General features: G+C 44.3%; 1 protein-coding gene across 10 annotated transcripts in view; it reads left to right on the top strand.

Annotated features, from left to right (window-relative positions):
• LOC129836458 (echinoderm microtubule-associated protein-like 6) overlaps positions 1-12,951 on the top strand; it is a 112,386-nt gene that overhangs the window by 60,034 nt on the left and 39,401 nt on the right. For 5 of the 10 annotated variants that reach the window (XM_055902651.1, XM_055902652.1, XM_055902648.1 and 2 more), the window contains exons 20-29: positions 414-525; positions 960-1,087; positions 5,801-5,942; positions 6,365-6,517; positions 6,980-7,111; positions 7,220-7,308; positions 7,559-7,735; positions 8,228-8,432; positions 8,863-8,989; positions 11,078-11,092. In XM_055902651.1, coding sequence (XP_055758626.1) covers positions 414-525; positions 960-1,087; positions 5,801-5,942; positions 6,365-6,517; positions 6,980-7,111; positions 7,220-7,308; positions 7,559-7,735; positions 8,228-8,432; positions 8,863-8,989; positions 11,078-11,092 — 1,280 coding nt within the window. Of the gene's footprint in view, positions 1-413; positions 526-959; positions 1,088-5,800; positions 5,943-6,364; positions 6,518-6,979; positions 7,112-7,219; positions 7,309-7,558; positions 7,736-8,227; positions 8,433-8,862; positions 8,990-11,077; positions 11,093-11,758; positions 11,794-12,951 lie in introns of all 10 variants that reach the window. The other 5 variants (XR_008756664.1, XR_008756663.1, XR_008756665.1 and 2 more) reach the window with 2 other exon arrangements.

Here is a 12,951-nt window from a genome sequence, read left to right as displayed (position 1 = left end):
GTGGGAGGGCGTTCCTGGGGGAGACCGCCACTGAATTCCTGATGTGTTGTTGTTGCTGCTGCTTCAGATCTTTGACAGGCCCTGTCTTGTAGTAGAAGTCATTGCAATTCCCAACTGCTTCTGTGTGTTGTGAAAAATGTCAGAGACAGACAATGTTTTTTATTTGTCTTCCCTCCATCCATACCTTCCTCCTGCACTTCCTCACCCAACACTTCCTTCTCAGTTTCAAGACAAACTGACCCCCTACCATCCTTCAGCGGTTCAGACAGACCTCTTGACAAACTGTCAGGTGGAACATTAGCGTCGGTCAGAGCCCCTGTCTCATCCGGCCCTCATCACTGTTAGTTTTCCTCAGTGGGGTTGTCAGTGGTGGAGTACCTTGGGTGACGTCCCTCTGCTGTTGTTCCCTCCAGGGCTTTGTGACAGGTGGGAAGGACGGAGTAGTGGAGCTGTGGGACGACATGTTTGAGAGGTGCCTGAAGACATACGCTATCAAGAGAGCAGCCCTCTCCCCGGGATCTAAAGGTAGGAAACCACATGTTTGACTCCTTTTTATTTATTCCATTCCAGCCATTACTATGAGCCTGTCCTCCTATAGCTCCTCCTCCCACCAACCTCTATAACACTCCCTACAGTAACTGACAGTCAACCAAAGTCTTTGACAGATACAGAAACACTATCTGAGAAGTACTGAAATTCTCTCTTAAAGGCAAGCTCTGACCCTGTAAAACACATACCTGTATCAGGAAGCGTAATGTGTTTGAAATTTGACCATAAACGGTCAATAGATACTCTAGCCATCATTGAGCACTGTATCCTCCTCTAGTTAGTGCTGCCATCTCTTGGCCTCATGTGAAAATGCAAAGAATGTTACTTCTATCTGCTGTTATCGATCTGGGAGGATTTCACTGCTACGGCTGTACTTAGTCTTTACAGTGCTATTTGTGTGTATGTCCCAGGTCTGCTCTTGGAGGACAACCCCTCCATTCGTGCTATAACTCTGGGACACGGACACATCCTGGTGGGAACCAAGAATGGAGAAATACTTGAAATCGACAAGAGTGGACCCATGACCCTGCTAGTCCAGGTGTGTGTGTGTGTGTGTGTGTGTGTGTGTGTGTGTGTGTGTGTGTGTGTGTGTGTGTGTGTGTGTGTGTGTGTGTGTGTGTGTGTGTGTGTGTGTGTGTGTGTGTGTGTGTGTGTGTGTGTGTGTGTGTGTGTGTGTGTGTGTGTGTGTGTGTGTGTGTGTGTGTGTGTGTGTGTGTGTGTGTGAGAACAGCTGAAACACCTAGAGTGGGGTGTTTTTCCATTTCAGCTTATTTTGGGTTGGAGCACACATTTTTACAGCAGCATCCTGCAGTGAAACAGCAGCCTTCAGGTGTTACCTGTTCTCCACTGACTGTTTCTTGATGTGTTGGCTAGTTACTCAGGCTACCTGATGTGTTGGCTAGTTACTCAGGCTACCTGATGTGTTGGCTAGTTACTCAGGCTACCTGATGTGTTGGCTAGTTACTCAGGCTACCTGATGTGTTTGCTAGTTACTCAGGCTACCTGATGTGTTGGCTAGTTACTCAGGCTACCTGATGTGTTGGCTTGTTACTCAGGCTATTTGATGTGTTGGCTGGTTACTCAGGCTACCTGATGTGTTGGCTAGTTACTCAGGCTACATGATGTGTTGGCTTGTTACTCAGGCTACCTGATGTGTTGGCTTGTTACTCAGGCTACCTGATGTGTTGGCTAGTTACTCAGGCTACCTGATGTGTTGGCTAGTTACTCAGGCTACCTGATGTGTTGGCTAGTTACTCAGGCTACCTGATGTGTTGGCTAGTTACTCAGGCTACCTGATGTGTTGGCTTGTTACTCAGGCTATTTGATGTGTTGGCTTGTTACTCAGGCTATTTGATGTGTTGGCTAGTTACTCAGGCTACCTGATGTGTTTGCTAGTTACTCAGGCTACCTGATGTGTTGGCTAGTTACTCAGGCTACCTGATGTGTTGGCTTGTTACTCAGGCTATTTGATGTGTTGGCTGGTTACTCAGGCTACCTGATGTGTTGGCTAGTTACTCAGGCTACATGATGTGTTGGCTTGTTACTCAGGCTACCTGATGTGTTGGCTTGTTACTCAGGCTACCTGATGTGTTGGCTTGTTACTCAGGCTATTTAATGTGTTGGCTAGTTACTCAGGTTATTTGATGTGTTGGCTTGTTACTCAGGCTATTTGATGTGTTGGCTACTTACTCAGGCTACTTGATGTGTTGGCTTGTTACTCAGGCTATTTGATGTGTTGGCTTGTTACTCAGGCTATTTAATGTGTTGGCATGTTACTCAGGCTACTTGATGTGTTGGCTTGTTACTCAGGCTATTTGATGTGTTGGCTTGTTACTCAGGCTATTTGATGTGTTGGCTAGTTACTCAGGCTACCTGATGTGTTTGCTAGTTACTCAGGCTACCTGATGTGTTGGCTAGTTACTCAGGCTACCTGATGTGTTGGCTTGTTACTCAGGCTATTTGATGTGTTGGCTGGTTACTCAGGCTACCTGATATGTTGGCTAGTTACTCAGGCTACATGATGTGTTGGCTTGTTACTCAGGCTACCTGATGTGTTGGCTTGTTACTCAGGCTACATGATGTGTTGGCTAGTTACTCAGGCTATTTGATGTGTTGGCTTGTTACTCAGGCCACCTGATGTGTTGGCTAGTTACTCAGGCTACCTGATGTGTTGGCTTGTTACTCAGGCTATTTGATGTGGTGGCTAGTTACTCAGGATACCTGATGTGTTGGCTTGTTACTCAGGCTATTTAATGTGTTGGCTAGTTACTCAGGCTATTTGATTTTTTGGCTTGTTACTCAGGCTATTTGATGTGTTGGCTTATTACTCAGGCTACCTGATGTGTTGGCTTATTACTCAGGCTACCTGATGTGTTGGCTGGTTACTCAGGCTACCTGATGTGCTGGCTAGTTACTCAGGCTACCTGATGTGTTGGCTTGTTACTCAGGCTATTTGATGTGGTGGCTAGTTACTCAGGATACTTGATGTGTTGGCTAGTTACTCAGGCTACCTGATGTGTTGGCTTGTTATTCAGGCTACCTGATGTGGTGGCTAGTTACTCAGGATTCTTGATGTGTTGGCTAGTTACTCAGGCTACGTGATGTGTTGGCTTGTTACTCAGGCTATTTAATGTGTTGGCTAGTTACTCAGGCTATTTGATGTGTTGGCTTGTTACTCAGGCTATTTGATGTGTTGGCTTGTTACTCAGGCTATTTGACGTGTTGGCTTGTTACTCAGGCTACTTGATGTGTTGGCTTGTTACTCAGGCTTCTTGATGTGTTTGCTTGTTACTCAGGCTACTTGATGTGCTGGCTTGTTACTCAGGCTACTTGATGTGTTGGCTTGTTACTCAGGCTACTTGATGTGGAGGCGTGCTACTCAGGATACTTGATGTTTTGGCTTGTTACTCCGGCTGCTTGATGTGTTGGCTTGTTACTCAGGAATCTTGATGTGTTGGCTTGTTACTCAGGCTACTTGATGTGCAGGGTTGTTACTCAGGCTACTTGATGTGTTGGCTTGTTACTCGGGCTACTTGATGTGCTGGCTTGTTACTCGGGATACTTGATGTGTTGGCTTGTTACTCAGGCTACTTGATGTGTTGGCTTGTTACTCAGGCTACTTGATGTGTTGGCTTGTTACTCAGGCTACCTGATGTGTTGGCTTGTTACTCAGGCTACTTGATGTGCTGGCTTGTTACTCAGGCTACTTGATGTGTTGGCTTGTTACTCAGGCTACTTGATGTGTTGGCTTGTTACTCAGGCTACCTGATGTGTTGGCTTGTTACTCAGGCTATTTGATGTGCTGGCTTGTTACTCAGGACTCTTGATGTGTTGGCTTGTTACTCAGGCTACTTGATTTGTTGGCTTGTTACTCATGATTCTTGATGTGTTGGCTTGTTGCTCAGGATTCTTGATGTGTTGGCTTGTTACTCAGGCTACTTGATGTGTTGGCTTGTTACTCAGGCTAATTGATGTGTTGGCTTGTTACTCAGGCTACTTGATGTGTTGGCTTGTTACTCCGGCTACTTGATGTGGAGGCATGTTACTCAGGCTACTTGATGTGTTGGCTTGTTACTCAGGCTACTTGATGTGTTGGCTTGTTACTCAGGCTACTTGATGTGTTGGCTTCTTACTCGGGCTACTTGATTTGTTGGCTTGTTACTCGGGCTACTTGATGTGGAGGCGTGTTACTCAGGATACTTGATGTGTTGGCTTGTTACTCAGGCTACTTGGTGTGTTGGCTTGTAACTCAGGCTACTTGATGTGTTGGCTTGTTACTCAGGCTACTTGATGTGTTGGCTTGTTACTCAGGCTACTTGATGTGTTGGCTTGTTACTCAGGCTACTTGATGTGTTGGCTTGTTACTCAGGCTTCTTGATGTGTTGGCTTGTTACTCAGGCTATTTAATGTGTTGGCTTGTTACTCAGGCTATTTGACGTGTTGGCTTGTTACTCAGGCTACTTGATGTGTTGGCTTGTTACTCAGGCTACTTGATGTGTTGGCTTGTTACTTGGGCTACTTGATGTGTTGGCTTGTTACTCAGGCTACTTGATGTGGAGGCGTGTTACTCAGGCTGCTTGATGTGTTGGCTTGTTACTCAGGCTACTTGATGTGTTGGCTTGTTACTCAGGCTACTTGATGTGTTGGCTTGTTACTCAGGCTTCTTGATGTGCTGGCTTGTTACTCAGGCTACTTGATGTGTTGGCTTGTTACTCAGGCTACTTGATGTGTTGGCTTGTTACTCGGGCTACTTGATGTGTTGGCTTGTTACTCGGGCTACCTGATGTGTTGGCTTGTTACTCGGGCTACCTGATGTGTTGGCTTGTTACTCGGGCTACCTGATGTGTTGGCTTGTTACTCAGGCTACTTGATGTGTTGGCTTGTTACTCAGGATACTTGATGTGTTGGCTTGTTACTCGGGCTACCTGATGTGTTGGCTTGTTACTCAGGCTACTTGATGTGTTGGCTCTTTACTCAGGCTACTTGATGTGTTGGCTTATTACTCAGGCTTCTTGATGTGTTGGCTTATTCCTCACTTCCTCTATACTCCACTCAGGGACTGCAGTTGGAAATAAATCAATGGTTATCCGAGGCAACCTTTTCAATCTGACAGTCTGCTGCTTGGCTGGCTCCGAAAAGCCCTGTGTTCTCTCTTGATTATCTGGAATAGTCCATAGCTTAATATCTCCACACCTTCCTTATTATTGTTTCTCTTGCCTGTGTCACAAGGCTTGTGTATGGGCTATGTGGTGCTGCTGTGTACATGGCAGTTACAGTAGTTGGTATCGTGAGTGTGTTGCGACCGTGTGTGTGTGTACGTGTGTGTGTGTCTATGCTTCCTTGCGTGCATGTGTGGTTCTGACTGTCAGTGCATCGCTGTGGTAGTTCCCTTTTATGGGTGCAGAGCAGCCCTTACAGCTCAGAGTCAGAGCCTCCACGATTCCTTTGCAGTCAGGTACGTGTGCTCTGTTGCCATGGTGAACAGACCTGATGGGGATGGGTTATGAAGGATCAGTATGGAAGTGTTGTTGAGTAAAATCGCTGCTGCTATCTGGGATGCGATGGATTGGGGCTTTTGTTTAGCCTCTCACTCAAACTCCACGTCAATATGAGCACAATGTATTGTTCTGTGTAAAAAGAGTGAATGATTTTGTGGATGACAGGTGTGTCAAATGGATTAGGTGTAATGGTTCAGGGCATGTCAACTGTGACTGACTAACAGTTGTGTGTCCGTCTATTGCTATGGTTACAGGGTCACATGGACGGCGAGGTGTGGGGTCTTGCTGCTCACCCCCTGCTTCCCATATGTGCCACAGTGAGTGATGACAAAACTCTGCGGATATGGGAGCTCTTCACTAACCACCGCATGGTGGCAGTTCGCAAACTTAAAAAAGGTACTGCTGAATGTTGATATCTTCCTTGACTAATGAGTCATTAACTCCCATGATCATCAACAAAACATACAGATGTAGGATTGTCATTTGAGCAAGTTTGCTACAGCAGGAAAATAACTCTGCAGCAACAGGAAATGTGGATTATAATTAATGGACATTTTTTGTAGGGGTTGATACATTTTTCGTAAGGGAAAATCAAGTTTGAAATGTAAGTGCAATTTACAAACTTTAGAAGCCTTCTAAAATTCAAATACACTCCAAGTTTGCATTTCCTGGTTTGCAGTAAAATTCTCAGCAACAAAAGAGGGATCAAATTAAGATCCTACAATTGTAAGGCTCTCTAGTGTATCCTTCTGTGTCTGTCAGTCTATGTCTGTATCTCCATTTTGGAAGTGTTTAACTCTGTGTGATGTGTGTATCAGGTGGAAGATGCTGTGCCTTCTCCCCTGATGGGAAAGCCTTAGCGGTGGGCCTCAATGATGGTAGTTTTCTGGTGGTGAACTCTGACACCCTGGAGGACCTGGTGTCCTTCCATCACAGGAAGGAGTCTATCTCTGACATCAGGTTTTCACAAGGTAACCTTTGACATAGACTCTGTACTATCAGCCGACTGGATCACTTATCATTGATATGTTCATTCACTGCTGTTTGTATTTCATAACACTGATAATACGCATGGGTATTTTATTAGTAAGGTTAATTTGAGTTCAACAGTTCCTAATATACACTCTTTGATAAAAGGGTTCCAAAAGGGTTATTCGGCTGTCCTCATAGGAGAACCCTTTTTGGTTCCAGGTAGAACCCTTTTTGGTTCCAGATAGAACCCTCTGTGAAAAGGGTTCAACCTGGAACCAAAAGGCTTCTACTTGGCACCAAAAAGGTTTCTCCAAAGGGTTCTCCTATGGGGACAGCCGAATAACCCTTTTAGGTTCTAGATAGCACCTTTTTTTCTAAGAGTGTATGCAGTGAGGTTTCACTGAATAGCATTATCGCCCACCTGGCTGAGGTGTTGACCACTGGTTCTATGGCTTCCTTAGACGCTGGTAAATACCTCGCTGTGGCCTCTCATGATAACTTTGTGGATATCTACAATGTGCTGTCCAGTAAGAGGGTGGGAATCTGTAAAGGAGCTTCAAGCTATATCACTCACATAGACTGGGACTCTCGTGGTGAGTTTATGGTGTAATTGCAAGAGGAGCATGAATTCTCCTTAGTAGTCTATAGATACAAGTTCTATTTTGTCCTTGGATTCTGAGAAAGTACATTTTTTTCTGTAGGTAAATTGCTGCAAGTAAATTCAGGTGCCAAAGAGCAATTATTCTTCGAAGCCCCAAGAGGGAAGAGACAAACCATAAGAAATTCTGAGGTAAGAGACCCAACTGAGATTGTCATTTTACTCAGCTAGAAATCAAAAATGTATGGACACTCCATGATAACAAGATGCAGTGTTTAACACACTGAGTGTGTGTGTGTGTGTGTGTGTGTGTGTGTGTGTGTGTGTGTGTGTGTGTGTGTGTGTGTGTGTGTGTGTGTGTGTGTGTGTGTGTGTGTGTGTGTGTGTGTGTGTGTGTGTGTGTGTGTGTGTGTGTGCGCACATTCCTGTTTCCGCCTGTCAGATAGAGAAGATGGAGTGGGCTACCTGGACGTGTGTCCTGGGCCCCACCTGTGAGGGGATCTGGCCCACCCACAGTGACATCACAGACGTCAACGCCGCCTCGCTCACCAAAGACAAGAAGCTGCTAGCCACCGGAGACGACTTTGGCTTCCTCAAGCTCTTCAGCTATCCAACCAGGGTGCGACAGCTCAGTACACATACACTAGTGTTAATTTACATTTTACTCACTTGAACTGAAATGGAATTAATCCCAAAACTGGTACATGTCTCAGTTGTTGACTCAAGTTGAATGTTGTCTCTTTGTTCAACTTGGTTCAATGTTGTCTCTTGGTTCAACTTAGTTCAATGTTGTCTCTTTGTTCAACTTGGTTCAATGTTGTCTCTTGGTTCAACTTGGTTCAATGTTGTGTCTTTGTTCAACTTGGTTCAATGTTGTCTCTTGGTTCAACTTGGTTCAATGTTGTCTCTTTGGTCATCTTGGTTCAATGTTGTCTCTTTGTTCAACTTGGTTCAATGTTGTCTCTTTGTTCAACTTGGTTCAATGTTGTCTCTTGGTTCAACTTGGTTCAATGTTGTCTCTTGGTTCAACTTGGTTCAATGTTGTCTCTTGGTTCAGCTTGGTTCAATGTTGTCTCTTGGTTGAACTTGGCACTGTCTGCTCCCCCCTCAGGGTCAATATGCCCGCTTCAAGAAGTACGTGGGTCACAGTGCCCATATAACCAACGTGCGATGGGCACAAGATGACGCCACACTACTGACGCTGGGCGGAGCTGACACAGCACTGATGATTTGGAACCTGGAGAGAACCGGAGAAGGTCACAGGGAGAACCCTGTGGACAGCGAGGAGTCAGACGATGACATTGAGGAGGACGGAGGTAAACGCCAGCCTTTAGACTACTGATCCATACAGTACAGTAGTATAGAATACTACTATATACAGTAGTGCTTGTGGGCGGAAGGTAGCTTAGTGGTTAGAATGTTGGGCCAGTAACTGAAAGGTCGCCGGTTCAAACACCCAAGCCAACAAGGTGAAAAATCTGTCTGTGCCCTTGGGCAAGGCACTTAACACCGTAGTACTATGTCTGACCCTGTAAAAATGCACATTTCACTGCAACTATCCTGTGTATGTGACAATAAAACATATATATTACTTTTTTTTATATACACATTCTTACAACTCTCACAATCTACTCTTAGAACTCCCATACAACATTCTCAACAGACACACACATTGCTATCCTGATCAAATACTAATTTTACACACTGCTCTAATTGGCGAGTCTCTTCCTGTGGGTGTGTCTGTAGGTTATGACAGTGATGTGGCAAGGGAGAACAGCATCAACTACACCACTAAGATCTATGCTGTCAGCATCCGGGGTATGTGTGGCATCAAGCCCCACCAGCAACTGAAGGAGGTGTCAGCAGAGGAAAGGTACACCCCCACACCTCTGTCTCTGCCCACGTGTCCCTTCCTTCTCTAATGGCTGAACTGTACAGATTCTGTTTTGGGACTGGTAGTTGTCACTTAGTGATAGAGCTTAAACATTAGAGTGTCTTGGCCCCTGACCATTGTGTTGTGTGTAGATTTAAAACAATTTAAAGTCTGAGGCAGTGGAAATAAAAAATGTCCAAGTTTTATCTGTTATGTTAGGCCTCAAAAGACTGTTAAAGTCTTGATCCTAATCAGGCTGCCATCAGCTTCCAACACCATTTGATTGTCTACACAGGAATGCTTATAGAGTCCTCTGGTGTCAGAAACAGGAACTGTACCTGTCTACCAGTACACATCTATATGAGTATTATTCATATCTACAGTATTTATACCTTTTGTAAAGCCTCAGAGGTGGTCATTGTAGGGTTGACATGGATATAGAGTTTGGTCTTCAGTGCTTAGCTGACAGCATTTGAAGTTTAAGGGAAGACTGCGTGGGGTTTGTTTTCATGTTAGACTATTTCAAATGGAGTATGAGGCCTGATTTAGTTTGATAGACATAGACTACTCTTTATCTATCTGTACTACTTGCGTTAAAAAACAAGACATTATATGCTCATAGAAAGATCTTTATCCCCAGTTCTATGTTATTTCTTTCTGCACTTTATGAGTGTACACGTGTGCTTTATGTGTCCTCTCTCTAATACGCTCTCTCTATTCACCTCTGTTGCTATGATACTGTGGATTGTCCTGGGCATGCATTGTGGATGTAGCCCATTGATATTGTATGCCGTGTGCCTGTTTTATGTGTGATCCATCTATCTGCGGATTGTTGGGTGTACGTGTTTGGGTCGTAGTCTGTGTGGTGTTACAGTATGAGATGGCATGTTCTTGTGGCTTGTGAAGGAATCTTGTCAAAGTATTGCACAATGTTATGTGCATGTGTAGCAGGTGTGCTCTCTTGACCTTCTGTGTGATATCTGTTGCTATGATACCGATATGTTGTGTATACAGTACCTATACAGTATCATTGGTATGATCTCAGTTGCTTTGAGACTGTATCGAGTATTGCCACATCAGTGGTTCCACCATCAATACAAATGGCTTATCAGCTATGTGCAGCTAGGGGAAGTCAAACATATACTGTGTAAATAGCATATATAGCCCGAGGAGACAATGATTGATTTTTGTCAAAGCCAAAGGTTGCGTTGCCACAAATTGTATTCTAAGCCATAAAATGTGCATTATTTACCATGACGCTCCCCACTATTTTCCATTATTGTCACATATAGCAGTGCTGTTATGTATGAAAGACTTTGACTTTGTCCATTTTCTTTCATATAATGTGTAGAATAACATTTACCCAATTATACAGCATCACAGAATGACAGGAAACATGAAATAGTTACAGAACATGAACCAGTGAAGAACCTATCATATACTATCTGGGGGGCTCACAACGTCGCCCCACCCCCCGGAGTGATCGGTGGCCCCGGGGCATGTACCCTGCATGCCCGTTCGGTAATCTGGCCCTGATGGTAGGCTACCATGCTGATTTGTCCCCAGAACCATACCATCTGGTACCCACTTCTGTCTTGAGAAACACTTCAAGGTAGACTCAGCGATATGCTGTAGATTCAGAAAGTAAGCAGCATTATGGGTCCATTTCTGCAACAACTAAGAGCATTGGACCGCGAGGCTCAACTTCTCAGTTGTTTTGGTGCTCTGGCTACCACGCTCTAACAGGGTGAAGGTAACCTGTGCACATGCGCAGATACTGTGTGTGACTGTGTGAGAGCGAAGTCTTGTGTCTCGCTCATCTCATTATCTGCGGTGCTGCTCGCGGCAACGTCATTTCACTGAGTCTACATTTGAAAGATGCGTTATAAAGGTGTAATTTCAGCAAGTAGTTTTAAAAGTAGTGCTCACAATCCAAAACAGGTCGCCGACAATTGTATACGACGTAATCCATTTCGTATTATATGTCACAAATTCCAATTCGTAGAATGTTACAAATTTGTAAGTGCTTAACATCCTGTTCAATCTCTTTAATATCTCTCTTGTGTTTTAACTTGCATTCCTTTGGAGGCAGGGCATTGTCAAGTAAGTATGACCTATGCATACATTCTGTGTTAGCAATGGGATGTGGGTGGTATTTCCATACATTGGATGAGAAGAGATGAGGATTTTATTTTATTGAGTGTGTAGGCAGAATATCTAACATTCAATAGAGTACATGGTGTTGTTATTTTAATCCAGGGATTTCAACAGAATTTTCCATGTTTTTCCTTTTATAACCGTACATGCTTGACATTTTATCCAAAAGTGTTTGTTATTTCACTGATCTCCTATAATGGTACTACAGGAATCAGTTCTGAAAAGGCTGAATTTTCTAGTCATCTATTTATATGGACTATGGGCATAATCTCCCATAGCCCATGGGTCTCAATATCACTCATATTGCTCAAAATATGGCCAATGTGAAGTTATGTCAACTGCATGAGTAAGACATTTGATTTCAGATCCTTTTGGGTCATTCGTATCACAATTTATTTTGTGGAGTACTCCGAGTACAGTGATGTTTTACCAAGTGATGCTGGAGGAGACCGTTCTTTCTTTCTGTTTCTGTCTCTCCCCCTCTCTTTTCTTCTTCCTCTCTCATGGAGCCCCAGACATTACAGGACCTTGTTTTCCCATAACCCCTTGGGGGTTGAGATAGAGGCACTGACTCATTTCTCTCTTCCTGTGCCCTTCCTCCTCCTCTCATAGGAGCTCTATTGCACAATTTGCACAGGGACCCCAGGGTATGACCCCCTCCCCTTATCGCTCTGTAGACTGGTGCACTCTCTCATTCCACACTTCTCCTCCGAGCTGTCTCTCTTTCTAGCATGCTAACAGTAGGCTGACGGCCAGAGCATGGTGTGCACCAGGCAGAAATGACGGCTAATAGCTCTCCAGGTTGCTTTTTGCATGAGCATAGAGCCTTTCTAGCTATATTGAGTCCCCTCGGACTCCGACCTGTCCTCTAAACCTCTCACTTGGTTCTGTCCACTGCTCTCAAGGGGATCCAGGTAAAGTGGGCTACTTGTGTCTATCACACTGTGTGCGTACACTGTGGCTCCAGGTCCACGTGTTTCTCTGTGACGTTCTGTATGTACTTGCATGGTGGCAGTCAGCTCATCTCATTCCCATCTGATCACAACTGCATGTTTGCATCCAGACTGCAGAGTTTCACACCCAGTGGGGCTTTTTTCCCATCTTCTCTTTCTTGTTCAGATAGACACATGGAGCTAGATAGAGACATGGAGCTAGGCAGCGTCACTCTATGACTCTCTAGTTAAATAAAGGTTAAACAATAACATTTATTAAAATGATTCTACAATCCTGGCTCAGCATGAAAAATGTTGCAATCTATCCTTAAGAGTTAGTTACAACATTACTACAGATATTTAATCTGCGGTGTTATGTGTGGCAACACTAAACTCTGACATGCTGATTGAAGTCACTTCAGCACGTAGACACTGATAATATTGTTAAAACACATGTGGAAGAGGGAGTCTGATTACCAAATGAAATAGGAGAAAGTAGATGTTGGAAATATTAGCTCCCTGCCGTGCATGATCATCCAAACAATGCTGGTTAAATACTGTTAAAACAAACAGAGAACGACGGTAGTGTCTGTCAGCTGTAAGGAGTGTAAACTATGTATGTGATCACAGATATCACCTTTGGGCTAGTAATTTGCCTGTGAGCTGGAACCTTGTCTTGTATGACAGGGCTGTATTTCTACCAGGCCATTGCACACAGTGGTGGTGCTGTATAACTAATGGTTCTGCATTGCCATTACACTGTTCAACCTCCTGTGGGATTTCAACCTCCAAGGTCTTCTTCAATATGTGTTTACCTGTTAACTTGTAGACTCTGTCTGTCAGTGTGTGTGCGCACGGGGGCATGCACACATT

This window comes from Salvelinus fontinalis, chromosome 37 (assembly GCF_029448725.1).
Source record: "Salvelinus fontinalis isolate EN_2023a chromosome 37, ASM2944872v1, whole genome shotgun sequence".
In the NCBI taxonomy this organism is placed as follows: Eukaryota; Metazoa; Chordata; class Actinopteri; order Salmoniformes; family Salmonidae; genus Salvelinus; species Salvelinus fontinalis.
This window is presented reverse-complemented; position numbering and strand designations above follow the sequence as displayed.